Below are 19,380 nucleotides of genomic sequence, written 5' to 3'. Positions count from 1 at the left end.
CTCTTGTGGTCGTTGTAGGTAGTCGGGGAGGCTATCGAGGCGTACCCCAAAGATTTGAGGATCAACTGGGTGCGTGCGTGGCCGGGCCAGACCGTGCTCTGCGTCTCACAGGTCTACTGGACCAAGGATATTAATGAAGCCATTCATTCAGGACCAAAGGTGATCAACTTTTCTTTTCCATTGTGTGGTACTTAAGATACAATGCCTAAGATCTTTCATTCTAACTGTTAATGCTGTTTTTGACGCAATACCGAAAGAACGGAAAGACTATTGTAACTACTGTATCTGGATTGAAAAAGTGCCCGTCCTTGACCTATACTATTAAAAAATGTAATTTAGAGTCGTTCCTATCATGAGAAAAAAAGTTGTTATCGTCCAAAGGAAACACATTTTGTTTAACAGACAGATCTATCCCACATGCTTAACTCTGTTAGAAAGGAAGCAGAGCAGCATGTTTCCCTACATTTACAATGCTCTGAAGTTCCATGATGCCTGGATCAAAGGTGTAACCAAGGCAACCACTACTGTAGTATCTGAAAGGCATAATCTACCGAATGCTTGGAAGTCACATGTCTGTATCAAAGTTGTTGTAACCATGGCTACATAGTGTAAAGTATGTCAGAGCACGAGAAACTGCCTAAACAAAACATTTACAGTGTGGAAGATACTACACAGTAGAAATGTATAAAGCATGCATTCATGTTGTAACTCAAATAAAAGCACAAAAAAACCATTATTCATTATGCAGGATCAATTTCAGAAATATAATATTTCTTACTTACTGCATTATAATTATTGATGCATTATTCATTTAATATTGCAACTGGCAAAGGTGGAGCACATTTGCATCACGTCTACATATTGCTGGCTAGTTTAATATGTATTAAATCATGTATCAATTGATTAGTATTTTGTATAAGAATCTAAATCTCTAAAGGTACTAACGTAAAGACTTGCGGAGTGGAGTTAAAAGAAGAATATTTCCCTCTGTGGTGTAGAAATATCATATCATTGAGAGGAAACACTCTAGTTCCTCAAAACTGCACTCAAATACAGTATTTGAGTGAAAGCACTTACAGTAGTTGATCCATCACTTGTTCTCAAGATGAAGTCAACAAAGTGATACATGAGAAATTACCTTTCAATAAATGTCTTATTTACGGTAATTATAACCTTGTGGCTCAACGTTAAACATGCAGACTGAGATAGATATTGAAACAGGTGATCTGAATGAGGATTTCAAACTCTTTTAAAAGTGTTAGATCAAATAAGAGCGCCTGTGTCTCATCAGCTGACACGTCTTATTTAGTAAACGTAACCAGCAGAGGTCTGCAGTGAGCGGCTGTATTATACAGTTGTAACAGGATATCTTTGTCTTATGATATCCTCCAAGACACAAGATTATACCCTGCCAGCAATGCACTTACAAAAGAAGGAAAAGGGTGGTGTTGTCCTCATGAACATCTTGACAGTGATAGACATAGCAGTGGATCAAACTCGTGACCTTCAGTTTATAGATGGAGTCTTGATAGCTTCCTCTCCATCATGCTCTGCCTTCCATTTAATCACGCCTCTCCCCCCCCTCCTCAGGCCTTAGATGCCTACCTGGAGCAGAACAACAAACAGATTGACGACATCGTCTCACTCGTTCGCGGAAAGCTATCCAAGCAGAACCGGGTGACCCTCGGAGCCCTCGTCGTGCTGGACGTGCACGGCCGGGATGTGCTCGCTACACTTGTGAAAAAGGGAATAACAGACGAGAATGACTTTGAGTGGCTTAGCCAACTGCGCTACTACTGGGTGGTATGTAAAGGAGGAATCATTAAAGAGTGGTGCAGGGATGACGTTTTGTCGTAGGCCCACCTGGAAGTTTACATTTCTAGGATTCCCTCGGCTTTTTGTATTTGGGAATATAGCAGAAACAAGGTCTGTGGCAAACACACACTTATCATACTTACATGTTTTGTTCAGCAGGATAATCTGCACATGTTAACATCACTTTATAATAGTTCAAGCGCAAATGCAATCGTCACAAGTCAAACGCAAACTTTAGGCTGTAGGAAACTACATCAAAGTTCCGTAACATATTGACATCACTGTAACACTCGCGCTTCTATTGGCAGTATATTACAGTATATACTAATAAAGGAATGGCTTATCTAAAGCCAGTTGAGTAGCACTTGAACTGTTTGGCTCTATGAAACCTGATGTACTTATATGATTCTGTTTTTTTTTTCAAGGTTGTATCTTCCTGGTCGAATGTACTTATTGTAAGTCGCTTTGGATAAAAGCGTCAGCTAAATGCAATGTAATGTAATAGTGCTCCAAAACATTGTACTTGATAGGCTGAGGGTCGGGACTTCTCTAAGAGGTTGCCCAATCACAACAGAGCCGGCTAGCCAACCAATCAGAGCAGACTGGGCTCTGGTTTCAGACAGTCGGTGAAAAGAGGTGCTGCAGCACAGGCAGTATGAGAGAAATGAAGACCCTTTTGTACATTAAAGCATGGAAACATTTCGCAGTAGAGGAACATAATTCAAATATGAACCTGAAAATGAGCACAATAGGGCTCCTTTAAGTAGTTACCCACTGCAGTTTTAAGACACCTAAGCCTTTCAGGGTGGGTATTTTACTGACATATTTTATCTCGCAGAACAAAATATTGTAAGCTTGTGTCAACCACAGACCTTACTTCAGGCATCTAACCAAAAACTAATTCCAAAAACCAATGACTTGCTAAATTGCTAACTCATTTCTAAAAGTATGACTCATTCTTGCACCACTCTATTAAAACTAATAATACATACTACTGTATTACTCCTTGTAAACTCTGTGTCACACCCCTTGCAGGAGAACCAACTTCAGACTAAGATGATCAATGCCGGTTTGCCTTATGGTTATGAATATCTGGGGAACACTCCACGCCTGGTCATCACCCCCCTTACTGACCGCTGCTACCGGTAAAGAAACTTCCCATCAACAGATGACTGGTTTCCTTTTTTTTTATAACGCGTAGGTGTTTGCAGATCAAACACTGTCTGATGACTCTACAAACCCCAGGTTGGAAATACTTACATGCCGGATATCCCTACATTATAAATCAAACACTTGTCATTCTGTCTCGTCTTAGCCCTATTTGGATTCTAAATTCATTTTCTTGTCCATTTCTTATCAGTTTCAGCGACAATATTTAGTTTTTCTTGCTGAACTTCTGGGAGTTCATTTAAATTGATCAAACATGTTTCTTTGTGCACAATGTTCTTCAGCTAGCCTCTAGGGCAGTTTGCTTTTTTTTAAAGATCACTGCTAGAACTTGGCTGACACAGTCTCCAAAAATTATTAGGAAATTGCACTTTAGATTAATATTACAATTTAGTTGTTTAAAATGTTTTTTTTCATGAAAAAAATGTGGTGTTGCCATGCTTCAGGCATGGCAACATCACATCAATAAACATTATGTCAAATGGCATAAGTTTCCAAATCCTTTACATAATCATCAGTTCATCCATAAATGTAACCGTATTAAGCGCAAACAATGACATTACATAGAAACATTTGATTTTGGTAGTCTGAAGTAACATTAACATTTACCAAGTGGTTTGTCAGCAAGTTATTTTGACGTGTCTATGGATAAAAAAAAAATACACATTATCATTTGATGAGGAATATCTTGTTTGATTTATCACTGAAAGCGCTTAAGGTGTTTTACAAGCTTTCTCCTGTCTGTTCCCCCTACCACAGCACTTTGTTTGGGGCCCTAAGTCTCCATTTGGGAGGGGCCCCAGAGGGCCCGGCTGGCACAGGAAAAACAGAGACGACCAAAGATTTGGCCAAAGCTGTGGCTAAGCAATGTGTGGTCTTCAACTGCTCCGACGGACTGGACTACATTGCTTTGGGAAAGTTCTTCAAGGTGAGTACAGTTTCCTTTTACATTACAGTACATATATATAGTTTTTACATTACTTATAATATTGAGTCATAATATATTCCTAGAAGCTCTTGCCCTCGTTTTTCAGATTGAATTATGCCAGAACAGATACAGATACTTCCACCTTCAACCAACCCTGTAAACAATAAGGTTATGTTTGCATACAACCAAACTACATTCTCAATTATGTTTCAAGGGAAACTGATTTTCTCCTGGATTAGAGTTGCACATTATGAAATGTTTATTGAAACAAAAAAAGGCACTCGTTTCTCGGCTTGGCTTGAAATAGTTAAGTTTGCTACGGAATTTAAAGGTCCCCTATTATACTGTTTTCCATCAATATATTATAGATGTCAGATATATACAAAAGATGTCTCTGAAGTGTTTTGCTCTAAATACCAAACAGATCATTATAGCATCCCATAATCCCCTCTGTTTCAGCCCTGTTTCCAAAGTGCTGATTCTCTGTCTACTTTAGTTGAAAATAAGGAGCCCCTCCCCACGCCCCTCTGAGAGATATTTGGTTAAAAAGAACACAATGGTGCTCTAGGAGGAGATTCAGGTGATAAGGTGGGGGGGGGGTTTACCTTGGTTGCTGATTGACTAATGGTTACACAAGCCAAGAAATCGTTATGACATCATAAAGTGGCCAAAATCTGATCAGCTCATTTTCAGACAGGTTTTTATATAAATGGATCAGGACAAAAAGAGATAGAATCTTTGTTCCTGAAACTTCCAGAATCTCTTTCCACAGAGGGGACACATGTTGATGTATAAAAGACAGGACAAAGTGGGTTTTGCATAATAGGTGACCCTTAACTAATTAAAAAAACTTGAAGTTGAATTGTTGTTTTAAACTGGAGATGAACAGCTGCCTCCTTGATTTTGTTTACCCAACCATCCACCACAGTACACAGACACAGTCACTGACTTCATTTCCCTTCCATTCATATTTCCAGAAATGTACCAGAATGGCACACAGACACTTAAGTGTCAGTGTCTAGACACCAATGCAACCTGTCCTTACAAATATAATGCATAATTGTAGTACAATTTTGTTCCCCTTTTATTAGGCAAAATATATACAAGCAGTTACTCATGTACATTGCCCTTTTCAAAACTTCCTGTTGTAAGAACCGTAGGATATTCAGATCTGTGCTTTCTAAAAAAGAAAAAGCTTACTAATGTAGTTGACCATTGTAATGTGATTATAGTTTTGTGTATGATTTGAATGTGGGCGGCCACACTGGCAGAAAATAAATCCCATTTTTGTTTACACTGAATTTGCTTACACTGAATTTGCTTATGCCATGCTGAAATATCCTCCCACCTGCTGTGTGCATGTGTGCATGTGTGTGTGTCCAGGGCCTTTTGTCCTGCGGAGCATGGGCCTGCTTTGATGAGTTTAACCGCATCGACTTGGAGGTGCTGTCTGTGGTGGCTCAACAGATTCTCACCATTCAGAGAGGTTTGTGCTGTTTTATTTTACATCCAAAAGCCTGCAGTATCCCAGAATCACCAGTGAAATACAAAACAGTTTTTAGACAACAAAGAGCTGCAAAAAGCAGCCAAGGCAATTTGTGTATGCTGGCCGGCAAAACTTCAAGCACAGCTTTGTTGAACGCAACATAGCAGTGTCTCCTACAGTGTGTGTGCTGCGGGCAACGAAAGTCTTGTGTCATAAGATGCAAGAGCAACATAAGGGGATATAGATTTTCTTTGGCCCAATACAGAAGTTTGAAAATGCTATTAGGTTTTCTCTTGCTTGACTGCCACTGACACCTTTTTATCACAGTTGTTTTTATACCTGGAGTTTGTTCCTGGACAGAATGTTTATAGAGGGAGTTAGGCCCCAGCTTGTTACAGGCATAGGGGAGCAACACAAGACCAGATGTTAGTGGTATAATAAAGATATATGAACTAAAAGGGTACAAAACAACAGTGCTCTGATAAACAAAAAACAAAGGGCCTGATGGGTTCGGTTTAAAACAAGAAAAAAATACAAAGACGGAGGACTCTTAAACTAATGAACCTCACTATGTCTAATTACTGACAATTAACAAAAACACAGCCAAAGCAGCACCCCTGCACCGGATGTCACTAAATAATATTACTATAGTGTGTATCTGTGTTTGTCGTCGGAGAGAATCTAATTCTGACCCAATCTACAAATAAAATGCAACTTTTAGTATCTCATCATCAAGGTAAGCTTAGATTTCGTACCAATCGAGATTGCGAGGTGGGAGTGACTTTTTTTTAGCCAAGTGCAGTCAAAACTAAGTGGGTTCAACTGTCTTCATAAGAGTCAAAAGGCACAAAGGACGATGAAAAACATACTGTATCTATGTGTCCAGGAATTACTTCCCACGCTGAGATACTGCAGTTTGAAGGGAGCGAGCTGAGGCTGAACCCCTCCTGCGCTGTGTTCATCACCATGAACCCCGGATACGCTGGACGCTCTGAGCTACCGGACAATCTCAAGGTACAGCCTCAGTCATCCCTGCTGTTTTAGATCTCCAAACTGGGGGGTTCTGGAGCTTAAAGGTTTGAGGCAGTTACATTATTGAGGAGTTGAAATAACCAATGGAAAATCCGCATTCTAGCGGCAACAAAGAAAAAAAGTTTACAGTTGTCTATCTTTCTTTTGTATTTTGTACCATTGTAAAAAAAAATTGTTTTGATTAAATGAAAAAGATGTAACATGTCAAAAATATCGACCTTAGGGTATTTAAACCATCAGTCACTCAAGTGCCTCTTACATAAAAATGGCTAAAATAAATCATAAAAAATAAAAAACGTTTTCTTTCTTGACTCCAGGCTCTGTTCAGGACCGTGGCCATGATGGTACCAGACTACGCAATGATCGCAGAGATTGTGCTGTACTCGTGCGGCTTTGTGACCGCGCGGCCCCTGTCGGTGAAAATCGTGGCTACATATCGCCTCTGTTCGGAGCAGCTGTCCATGCAGCATCACTACGACTACGGGATGAGGGCCGTCAAGTCTGTGCTCACTGCTGCTGGAAACCTCAAGGTATCGCCACACTGAACTTTTTTTATATGACGAGATTTTTTGGTTCATTTTCCCCCAAACAATTCAGGTTCAAATCACAATCAGAATCAAGATACTTTAATTTTCCCAGGGGAAAGTGTGTTTCATTACAGCTGCTATATTTTAGAATAACATAAAATAAAATGATAAATACAAATTTACAAAATACAATACAAATATTTATACTAACATAAGAAGTTAAAGTAAGAATGTAATGAAAAAATGAAACAATAAATCAAATAGTATAAAGATATTTATATTAGTGTAAGAGAAGTTTTACATTTTTTGACATCCGCACGCCTGTTGGTTTTGTTTGTATTCATTTATTTAAATGCCATGCAAAAGTTATAAGTCCTTAGTGGGCCGCCAACTGATCAATTGAAATATCGAATGAAGCACTTTGAATGAAACGATGGATGGTATTTGAATTGCTTACATTTCCACGAGGCAATACTCAAATTATTTTTGTAGGCTAAGTGGCCTTTGAACGTTGTATTATTCATAATCGGCTACTACAATTAGCATACGTAGTTAAAGGTGGGGTAGGTAAGTTTGAGAAACCGGCTCGAGATACACTTTTTGTTATTTTCCATGGAATTCTCTTAACATCCCAATAGCAATGAATATCTTAAGTGCTTTGACAAAAAATCCATGCAAAATGTCATCTGTGGAAGCCGTAGTACTGTAAAAAGCACGACCAATCATTTGAGCCGGCCCGCATAAAATAACTGGATGGCCTACCTGCCTGTCAGCCTTCCATCTGTGCACAAACTTATCTCGTGCCCTCATTGGTCATGTGAGCGTTCGTGTGTTGGAGGAGGGGCTCTGTAAGGAAGTGGCAGATTTTTTCCGGTTTTGTATTTTCAAATTCTAGCGCTCTTGAGCTGGTTTCTCCAAAATTGCCTACCCCACCTTTAAGGAACATTTCCAATAAAAGGTCAAATAAATTAAAATAAAATAAAGATATTTCTATAAACATATCAAATCTGCATTTTGTTCATTAGTGTATAAGTGCATACATGGTCCCGTATGCTTCTTTTCAACCTTTTTTAAGATGATTTAATGGTTATTTATTTTTTGGTAAGCACATTTTACCCCAAGTAGAGCAATCTTTGATCATCTAACTCAGGGGTTCCCAAACTTTGCCATGCCAAGGACCCCCATATAGCATTATCGTCTGGCGGGGACCCCCCTGTTGCAATTTTTTTTTTAAATGATGAGTAAATTATGATGGAGAATATGACAAATGAATCATACAGCTTTATTAATAATAATTAATAATCAGTTAATCTTCTAAAAAATGTTGTATTTATCTTTTGTTTGTCATTCATTACATTCATTGTGTCTTCTGTTATAAACATTCTTAACACAATATTAAACAGTAATATCAACAGTAAATATATTTGTAAAGCATTTTTAAAGTGATTTCTGTCTTTATAATATTATATAATTTTGAACAGTAATATGAACAATTAAATTTTTTAGCATTTTTGAAAGCTACTTATGCCTTAAAAATATTATATATAATATTCAACAGTAATATTAACAGTAAACATATTTATATTCATATATAAACATCAATATTTGATACATCCGTGCTCTCATCCAGCTGCAGAGCAAAATATTCACTATCTCTCACTTGCTCCAAAAGCTGAGCAGATGTGCTGGGTGCACAACAGTGGTAATTAAAGTCTCAAAGTCTCAAAAATGCTACAACTACTGTCACAAACTAGGTGAATGTGAAGTAATTTGTTAAAGGAGGATGAAGGCGTAATTAAGGAGCACTATTGGAGTGACTTTGATGGTTATTGGACTCAGGATTAATTCATTTGGATTCCCGCTGTATGAAGAAATTAAAGGACGGCGCAGGTGGAAACAATTCACAAAGGGATTAAACTGTTTAAAATACATGCTCAAAGTAAGCCGTTTTTTTTGCCGATGTGTTTGTGGATTCAAAAGTCATAAATAATCTACAAAATGGAGGAGACTGATCTGATCGGAGCAACTGTGACAAATAAACTGAAACCGGCATGGACAATGACTATGTTTTAAAAATGCGCTTATCCAGACAAGACGGTTTGGACAATTTACAGGCAGAAGAAACATTTCTATTAAAGAAAGAATTATACATTTCTGTCTTTTTATGCCTTTAATAGCTACTAACTTGGATTGTTATTCAAATTAATTTATCAATTATTTTTTATATTTTATTGTAATGTAGAGACTAGGCTTTTAGTGACAATCATGTATTGCTTTTTTTTTTCTTTAAAAAAAAAAAAAAGTCTAAATATGATATTTGGCCTCAAATCATCTGAGGCCTGGCGCCCCCCCTGCAATCTTTGGCGCCCCTTTGGGGTTGGGAACCACTGCTCTATGCATTAGTTCTCTTTCAGACACAGTGAGGAATCTCAGGAATTAGACTCCTTATATTCCAAACACAACATGACAAAACTGTTTCACAGAGTGCGATGATGTGAGGGACGAACAAAGAGCTGTCTTTCGTAGAGGAATTGATCACAAAGCCCCTGCATTATATACACATGGCGTATATATTTATACTATACTGTGGTGGCCTGATGCATGCAAATCATTTCTTTCAAACCAGTGCTATATAAAGTAGACAAACTTTTTTAAGACTATAAGCATGTTGCCTTTTTAAATGTTGCTTTGTGAAACAGACTTTTTTCACCCCTGTTTGCTGATGTAGCTTCTTTACAGCAAATGGTTTTGATTGGCAGTGATGGATAAAAACTCTGATCCCTCATATCTTAACATTCTCATTTAAAGAGGCCAAAGTATGCGTTTTCTTTCCCTTTTATTGTGTGTTACATAGGTATTTGTGCATGTAAATGGTCTGCAAAGGATACATCCCCAAGTTCCCTCCAGAAGGAGTTTCTCTCCCATACTGTTACGTCCGTAACATAGTGACGTCACTATGCACTCGCTCTTCTATTGGCTAGTGATCCAACCAACTGTACGTGATAGGGGCGGGACACTTCTAACCAGTTGACCAATCAAGATTCAAGGCTTTTATTAGTCATACATACATAGCTACAGTGTAGTTATGACGATGAAAATCTTAGGTCACAGGCTCCTCCAACAGTGCAACACAATAAGACAGAAAAACAGAAAATAATAGTGCAAGTAAATAATAAATACAAAAAGAAAAATAATGAAATAGTGCAATAAGAGTCTGTATATACAAGTGATTGGAATATGATATATTTGATAAATAATTTCTAAGTAGCAGCCAGATGAATGTTATGGATGTTGTTTCAAAGTTCAGGTGTTTAATAGTCTTATGGCCTGTGGGATGAAACTGTCCCTGAGTCTGGTGGCTTTAGTCGTGATGCTGCGGTAACGCCTGCCAGACGGCAGCAGACAGAACCGTTTTTGGTAATCACAACAGATCCAGAAAGTTAACCAATCAGAACAGACAGGGCTCTGGTTTCAGACAGAGGGTGAAAAGAGGTGCTGCAACATAGGCAGTATGAGAAAAATAAAGATCTTTTTGAACATTAAAGCATGGAAACATGTCCCAGTAGAGACACTACATACAATTATGAAATCTAAAAATGAGCATAATAGGGCCCCTTTAATACTCAAATAAAGTACAAGTAGCTCAAAATTATATTTAAGAACAGTACCTGAGTAAATGCACTAAGTTACATTCAAACTGTCCAGGTGACATTTTCAATCTCAATGAGACCTGGTTAAATAAAGGTGAAATAAAAAAAAAAAAACAGTGATGATTGTAATGTTGCTCACAAATACTTTTTCAGTGACACTCCTTCATAAAGCTCCACCATTCAACTGCTTCTCATTACATCTCATTCCTCTCCTCTTCTTCTGTTCTTCTTGGTTTTTTGGCACTGTAGCTCACTTATCCCGAAGAGAACGAAGACACCTTGCTGCTGAGATCCATTATTGATGTCAATCTGCCCAAGTTCCTGTCCCATGATCTGAAGCTGTTTGAGGTGTGACACAGTGGAGCTCCTCCTGTCCAGATTATTGGAGCGACACACATCGAGTGATGTCAGCCCGAGTTAATTCCACTCAGTTCATTCGCAGCCACAAAGCACAAGGACAATGTCTGTTTGGCTCAGAAGAGTTCACTGTAATCTGTGTGTGAGAGAATGAGTTTCTGAATGTGTCCTTACCCCACACTTTAGGGATATAAGAAAATATCACTACAGTTCTGTATTGCAATATTAAGTTTTGTATACGGTATTGATTTTAAAAACACTAACCTTTCATTTGAAAAAATTGCAATATTTAGCCTCACTTAGAGTATCGGACATAATGCAATAAATGTACTCAAAACCTCTTTATCATGATAACTAATGTAACAGACGAATTTACCCTTTCCATTGTATGACTTTCCTCATTTCATTCCGAGATTTCTCCCTTACTCCCTTTCCACCTCAGGGTATCACATCTGACCTCTTCCCGGGGGTCCAGCTTCCAACACGAGACTACCAGGTGCTGATAGAAGCCATCGAGGAAAACTGCCAGCGCATGAACCTGCAAGTCACAGAGTTCTTTGCTGAGAAAATCCTGCAGATCTTTGAGATGATGATAGTGAGGCACGGTTTCATGGTTGTGGGCGAGCCCTTCGGAGGAAAGACCTGCGCCTATCGTGTGCTGGCGGCAGCCCTTCACGATGTCTTTGAAAAGGTAGGATGTCGTGTTTAAAGGGTACTCTTGGTGTTTAAACTGGAACCTATTTTTTTTTACTTTTTAGTGTTTAAGGCACCAGTGGAGGAAATACATAAAAAATAATTGGCTCAGTATAGAGCTAGAATGTTCCAAACTACTGCTGGGAAACCGGCTGCAACATGATGCTTCACGCAATTGTATTCTTTATATGTACTTCCACTAAAATATCTTTTGTTTGTAACTCACTGGCTTAGATTGCTATTATAAGTGTATGACAACATTATGGAAAGGAAGCTAAAGAGAAATAAATACATTATATGTATCTTTTGCATGATCTGGACTACCTGGTATTGTGTCGAACCGTTTCCTTCAAGAAAAAGTATCTTTCTGAAATGTTGTGAAAAGGTAAGGCCTCTTTTACATGGCCAGAATCAGCTACATGTACTGCTGGTACAGTGAACATCGTTAGGTCAACACTAAGCTAGGCCAACTTCCACTTAGGTGTCCACCCTTGTCTTCTGGCAATAAGTCACTTCTCGTGTGATTTCAGAACAAGAGCGAGACTTGGTCAGACACGATAACACACAAACTCGAACAACAAAATAAAAAAAACATTTAATGATTTATGTATAGCTTTCTTTCCATAATGCTGTCAGACTCTTTAATAACAATTTGAGCCTCTTAGTGGCAAAAAACAAGCACTTATGGTGGACATGCATTGAATATGCACAGGAACACATTGCTCACGTGTTGCAGCTTCTGGCTTCAGCCCTCTCCTTCAATCCTGGAATGATATCACTGTCCTCAATAGCCACTTACTGTAGACACAAAAACAAGCAGCCAGGTTGTAAAATAGCAATGTTATCACTTCAACTATAACCAGTTGAAAAAAAATGATTAAGAGAATAAAAGCTGGATTTACTAACTGCTAAGAAATTGGGAATTATTATTTAGGATCATGTCAGCACGAGTGGAGAAAAGTGGCCGCAAGTTGTTTATCAGCCTGCTATAATTCATGACTCCTTACGTGGCACTAATTGTTGATCAATAGCTTCTTTAAACCAATGTATTCTCCTGGTTGCATTTCCTGTAGTTGTCCTTGAGGTCCATCGTATTCATTATGTTCCTGTCAGGTACCTGCTCAATTTGTCAAAAATATTTTGGACAAAAAGCAATATTTTCAAATGGTTAACCATGCATTCTTTAATTGTATTTTATCACAAGTTTAAATGGTGTTTCCAAAGTCCTTGGGACACGATCTTGCTCGATCAGTAAAACAAAATGATGATAGAAACTTTCAACGTCAAGTAAAAATATGTGATACACTCAATATCCAAGGCTTAGCTGAGCTACACAAGTAAACACATCCATCCAATTTGTCAGCGCTGTAGTCTTTGTTTAGTAGTTATCGATCTCAGGGAGAGGAGCAGAACTGGCTTGTTGTATTTACATGGCTGAGAGGCTGAGGGGGCTGAGAGGCATCCCACCACTCAGACAGATGAAGGCCCGCTGATGGAGCGCCTGGGAACGCCACATCTATCATCGTCAGCACTATTGCTGCGCATCCACTGATCATGTCTAACCCGCCCTCCACTTCCCCTTTCTCTACTAGTTTGTTGTTCTTTTATTCGGCTGCTTGTTTTTCTCATAGTTTCTAACTCAATGTGACACATTGTCTTGCAAGCCGTTTGTTGCCTTTTTGCTTTTGTTCCTCAGTTATCAGAAGTCTTGTCAGACAGCTTCTAAACAGTTTGTGGATCCTGGTGGAGACAGTTGGTGAAATGCAGGGCCTTTCTTTTGCTTCTTCTTTGTGTGTAAAGTAAAGAATTCTCATGTGTATTTTCTCCTGTTTGTTTATGTGTACACTATGTATAAGGGCTATTGTAGCGTGAGGGGATAATATTCTGAGAAAAAAACCAAGGTGTAAGCAGTAAATGTAACAGAAAAAACGTACTTATTATCATAGACAAAGCTACAAGAGAAAAGTCAATAAAAAAAATAGTGGGAATATTTTGTGTTTTTCCTCCTCTAGCCATTGCTTGTAGTTTCTGATGAGATAGTTAATATCTTATCTAAAATCAATTGTTGTTTTCTTCCTAATACGCCCAATTCACAGCAATGTCTCTCCAAAGTCCAGATTATTTTTAATTATTACTTTTTAAACCTCCATTAAACCAGGAGTATTTCTTTTGAGATTCAGAAACTCTTGCGAAAAGGGGTCCTAGCCAAGACAGCACCGTAATCTTTCAAACATAAAAACATAAAAACAGACATTGAACAAACTACTAGACGTAAAAAAACAGTTTACAAATTTCACATAAAAGAAACACTGAACTACTCAACAGCGTTCAGTGGCAGGCAATTAGGGGTCTAATACATTCATTTAATTAAAGGTTTCTATGGCAATGTGTCCTTGAAAGGTTCTTTGCTTGTAAATGTGTGACTTTAATCTCGGATATTAAATCTCTTAATTTCTTTTAATTTAAAAATAGAATATGTAATAATATACTGTTGGCCTTTCTGTCCTTTTTTCTTGAGTTGATACTCGATGTATTGGCCTAATCTGTATTTCTGTTGTGTGCTTGTATGTATGTTGCTCTTAAACCAGGGTTTGATGGATGAGAACCAGGTGCAGATCACTGTTATCAATCCCAAATCCATCACCATGGGCCAGCTGTACGGCAACTTCGACCCCATCTCTCACGAGTGGTCCGACGGCATCCTCGCCGTCAGCTACAAATCCTTTGCTTCCTCCCAGGTAAAATGGCTCCTCAGAATCAAACACACAAAGTATTGTCTAACTAATGCAGGAGCATGCAGATGTATCTACATGCTCCTTCAGACCCTCATGAAGATGAACATGTCATCATCCTGGAACCGTGCAGGGTTAGTCGCACACAACCTGTTCCTCTTTTGTACAGTATACAGAGCCCTCCAAATCCAGTATAATCGCACAATGTGGTCAAATGTACATATTTGCATGATATTTCACAAACACTGATATAGAGACAAATAATCAACCGATGTTACATCTCCCATTTGGATTCCATGGCTTTCCATGTACTTAATACCATTTATTTTACTCAATACTAGCTTAAATGTTAACCTTGACTGAAACTATGATTTTGTGCCCAAATCCAGTTGGGAAAATGTTTACAATGTTGTTTAATCTGCTCAAAGAAGGGAACATGTTTTGGGGTTTTTCAAGAATCCATGGCATATTGAGTTACCATAATGCACAACTACAAATTGTTTTGCGTCCCACCGCTGTTCATGCTGTGGTTAGCACAAAAAGCGAGTTTGTTTGGTAATCATTCACACTATGCTGAGCCGCTTGTAGGTTCCCGGTCAGCCACAACAACAACAACAGTTTGGCAATATTTTCAGAGACATTGTGGAACTCTTCCAGGTTGGGACAAGTCTTTTTGCCTAATCATTTGCAGGTGAAGGCCAGGATAGGACCCTTACATGTGGGCCCCTCAGCCAGGCGTGCCCGTACAGAAGTCCTTGATGAGGGATTTCATTTCTCCTGGTCTATGCCAGGGAAACTGCTCTCTGTTTATACAGGCTGCCAACAAAATACACAGAGCTCCTCTGAGAGCTGATATTTAGCTCATGCACAACACTTTAGCTAAACAATATGGACTGCTTGTTTGCCTTGGGTAAGTTAAAAGGTGCTTTGGGCTAGAACATCTCGAATAAAGGGGTAAAAAATAACTTGACACATAATTTTGTTATTGAGCCATGTCGTGCCTTCTCTTCTTTGTTAGTAGTACATGTGTTGTTGATGTTACATGTTGCCGGAACTCCAGATTATTGTCTAAAATAGGATTAAACATAACAATGAACAATTTGTTGACGTATTTTTCATCTAAAAATGACAATGACAGATACAGTATTCCCTCAAAAGTGGCAGAATTTGTCAAAGTAAAAGAAGTTCAGCTGTAGGGGGGACGCAAACATTATCTAAAGATGTTGTCTCATTCAGTGAAGTGTCTATCACACCTCCAGCTGTCATTGAGGAACAGCTGGGTCACAGTTTGATGTGAGCTTCTAGCATTCTGATATGTCAAACTGGGCTTCTGACATCATACAGGAGATTCTGATGCTCCTGTGTCAGCTAGTCAAACTCTATGTTCCAAACACAATATATATAAATATTGACATTTCCTCGGACAATTATGGGGTCATTAACTCAAAACATGTTTTTGAACAAAGCAATTACTTTGACTGGAAAAGGCATCATCATTATTTTAAATACATGTGCGTCTGTTAGTGGGTTAGACTGAATGATAAATAGAGGAACAAAACAACCTTAACATATCCCAAACGTAAAAATGATTTGGATATAAAACAATAGGCTACTATATGAACATTTTAGGCTAAAATGTGACACCATGATCCAAACTGTCATTAATGCTAATAAATGTTTTGGATTGACCAATACTGTCATATTGTATCTCTACCTATTCTATTTATAAATTGTCCCTACTGTGTTATATTTGTGTGGATATTGCTACACTTCTATGCTAACATAGTTGGATATGAGTTATCAGTTTAACTCTGAATGAAGACTGGGCTCTGGTTTCAGACAGAGGGTGAAAAGAGATGCTGTAGCACAGGCAGTATGAAAATAAAGCACTTTTTTCATATTAAAGCATGTAAACATGTCACAGTAGAGGTACAATGTACAAAAACATTCAAAAAATAAATTAGTATTTGTTAGTTATGATCAAGTGGTGAAAATTATATAAATGCGTAACAGTTTTAAGATTTTGACATTGTTGTACTCTCTTTTTAAAGTGCGGCACAAGGGTTAGTCATGTTTTAATACATTTGAATGTGGTGCAACACATGTTGGATGTTGCATAAAGCTGTGCAATAAGAAGAAGGTAATCACATCCATTATCGTCTACTCAGTCTTCAGAGTTTAAGTCGGATCATCACACAAAAGGCCTGACATTACAATTCATTTCAGGCTGGTAGAAAGAGAGTCTTCCTCGACAGGGTAAACAAATAAAAAAGTCTGCTGTCTTGTTGAATTTAAATCTTTAATAACTCTCTTTCATTTATGTACACACAGCAGACACACATGGGCAAGCATTTTACATGATGGCAGTGAAGGCACGTCATAATGGAAAATCATCTGTTCGCTCTATTCTCAAATTGATTCCAAATGAACATGTCATTTAAAAAATTGGCTCCGTCTTGTCATTTTACAAATGTCTCATTATTTTTGTCAATGAATAAGGACTGTTGGGATTGGATGTGACGGCCAAGGCAGTCCGCACTGATGCAATGAAAATAGAAAACGAGAAAGCGGCTTGTTTTAATTCAGTTTAAAAAAAAGTAATTTTCCTCTGGGCGATAGTGTTCCCTTTTGTTCCTCCCATCACATTTTACTAAACCTAATTTGTACTGTACTAATCTGGAATCAGCAGCAGTGTGGTGTGTTAAACTCACCGCGCATACAATTAATTTTGTTTTTTCCCCAGTGGCAACGCTCTGTCAGATCATTACAGTATACTCACTTCCCTCACAAGCACTAGATGGCCCCAACACAGGCATCTTCCATGGGTTTATATTACAACAAATCAATTTAAAGCACAACTCCTGCCAGCCCATTTAACTGGAGATCTGACGCTTGTTGTCAACATCCATTATGCCAGTCTGGGTGCTAATTTCATTCGTTTTTGCAGACATTCTTTCAGTACAATGCTTAGGAGTTCTTCCATGACCTTGGAAGTCTGCACAGGGATTGTTGTTTGTGCAATAAATGAATGCATATTATTAAAGGATATAAAAACAAGTTATTTTTTGTACTTTGAAGCTCCACGAGTACTTCAGAAATGTTGCATATTCTTCCACTGCGGGGGCCAACCTTCTGTATATTCAGCCTGTCTTTTACTTGAAGGTAAAAGCCTCCCCAGGGTTTAAAGGTCCGTCCATCCGTCTGTCTGCTAGAGCCTTCTTCCATCTGTTAAACTCCAAAGGCTGTGGAAAACCAGCCAAACTTTATTCCAAATCCTTGATTAGTCAAGTGTCAAAGTGCTCACGTTTTCAATGTTATGGTGCTTTAAACCTCTACTCCACTACATTATTGAAGCAAATATGGTACGTTTTACTCTCATCTATACAACATAATTAGTATATACTGTACCCGGAAATCTCCCTCCTTCATAAAACGTAATTGTTTTGGTACTTTAAGAATATGTTGATGCTTTGACTCTTGTACTTTAGCTACATTTAGAATTCTAGACTTTTACTTGTAACAAAATAATTCTACAGGGTTGTATACTTACCTAATAAAAGTATTTCTTCCACAACTGCTACACTAAAATGTCTAATGGTTACACCTGTTGGGTTCATTTTTAAACTGGTTGATTACATTTTCTCCTAACTAGTTGGGGTCAATTGTGACCTTATAAGTAATGGCCAAAATGCCCTCTAATTCAACTAGTTGGTCATGTGGACCGTACTGTTAAGATAATTACCCTTCCTCCTACTTGTTAACTAATCAAGGCAAACACGCCAACTAGTTAGGGTCTATTTTGACCTATATAGTTCTAGTGATGTCAACAAATTCTATTAGTTGACATGTTTGATCGTTGTGGCACTTCACTGTTAATTTAACAAGTAAACATTTTAAGCCCCACTACTTAACAAGTCAACTTACAATCACACAAGTTATCAAATATTCATATTGGCTTTAACTAATTCAAGTAGTGAAGAATACTGATGTCCGATATCTACAATATGGAATAAATCCTGAAACGTCTTCCCATATAAAGCCAGCTATGTCGAGCATGTAATAGCACATGTAATTGTGCTATAAATTAAAATGTTCCTTCAAGGTGTAAGAAATTATTTTTTTCTTGCTTCTCTCAGAGTCCCGACAGAAAATGGCTTATCTTTGACGGCCCAGTGGATGCGGTGTGGATCGAGAACATGAACACGGTGCTCGATGACAACAAGAAGCTGTGTCTGATGAGCGGCGAGATCATTCAGATGTCACCGCAAATGAGCCTCATCTTTGAGCCCATGGACCTGGAGGTGGCGTCGCCTGCCACGGTGAGAAACACCTTTACTTTTGATCAAGGTTTGCATGACAGAGTATCATGCTTTTCCATTTTATAGTAGTGACGTTGTCCAATCTAAAGATATGGTAGAGGATGGATTACTTACTGTTCTCCTTTAGAAACACAATTTTTGATTGTCTACTGCTGTTTTCTTGCTGTAATATTCTGCTGCAACGGTTATGGCCATGTTTTTCTTCTCACCCACATCATCTCATTATCTTTCCATTTACACAAAGGCTTTCATTTCCCGTTATGCCTGTCTTTATTACACCTACTCTCCAGTATTCACCTCAGTGGTCATGCCCTGTTGCTGTCTTTTTTTATTTTTGTCACAAAAGGTACAATTGTACAAAGTATTATCACATTTAATCTTTGCTTAATCTTCATTGGACCAGGCGTCAATTAAATGCGTGCAGCTAGTGCAGAACGCAGCTGCACGTCTTCTCACTGGCCACAAAAAGCGTGACCACATCACCCCAATTCTGGCCTCACTGCACTGGCTTCCAATTCGGTTCCGAATTGATTTTAAACTCCTTTTATTTGTTTTTAAAGCACTAAATGGGCTGGCTCCGGCCTATATAGCTGAACTCCTCCATCGCTACACCCCAGCCAGAGCTTTAAGGTCTGCTGACCAGCTGCTGCTGGTATAGTGCCCAAGACCAGGCT

At 38.4% G+C, this 19,380-nt stretch overlaps 1 protein-coding gene across 3 annotated transcripts in view; it reads left to right on the top strand.

The window, feature by feature from the left end:
* Positions 1-19,380, top strand: part of dnah7 (dynein, axonemal, heavy chain 7) — a 106,583-nt gene that overhangs the window by 28,536 nt on the left and 58,667 nt on the right. For 2 of the 3 annotated variants that reach the window (XM_079663851.1, XM_079663850.1), the window contains exons 22-32: positions 19-159; positions 1,591-1,803; positions 2,851-2,960; positions 3,742-3,910; positions 5,294-5,396; positions 6,283-6,410; positions 6,746-6,958; positions 10,855-10,953; positions 11,405-11,653; positions 14,244-14,393; positions 18,524-18,706. In XM_079663851.1, coding sequence (XP_079519977.1) covers positions 19-159; positions 1,591-1,803; positions 2,851-2,960; positions 3,742-3,910; positions 5,294-5,396; positions 6,283-6,410; positions 6,746-6,958; positions 10,855-10,953; positions 11,405-11,653; positions 14,244-14,393; positions 18,524-18,706 — 1,758 coding nt within the window. The remainder of the gene's footprint in view (positions 1-18; positions 160-1,590; positions 1,804-2,850; positions 2,961-3,741; positions 3,911-5,293; positions 5,397-6,282; positions 6,411-6,745; positions 6,959-10,854; positions 10,954-11,404; positions 11,654-14,243; positions 14,394-18,523; positions 18,707-19,380) is intronic. The other variant, XM_079663852.1, reaches the window with a different exon arrangement.

The sequence above is a fragment of the Notothenia rossii genome (genome assembly GCF_949606895.1).
Source record: "Notothenia rossii genome assembly, chromosome: 2".
In the NCBI taxonomy this organism is placed as follows: Eukaryota; Metazoa; Chordata; class Actinopteri; order Perciformes; family Nototheniidae; genus Notothenia; species Notothenia rossii.
Note: the sequence above shows the minus strand (reverse complement) of the source record. Positions and strands in the feature narration are given on the sequence as shown.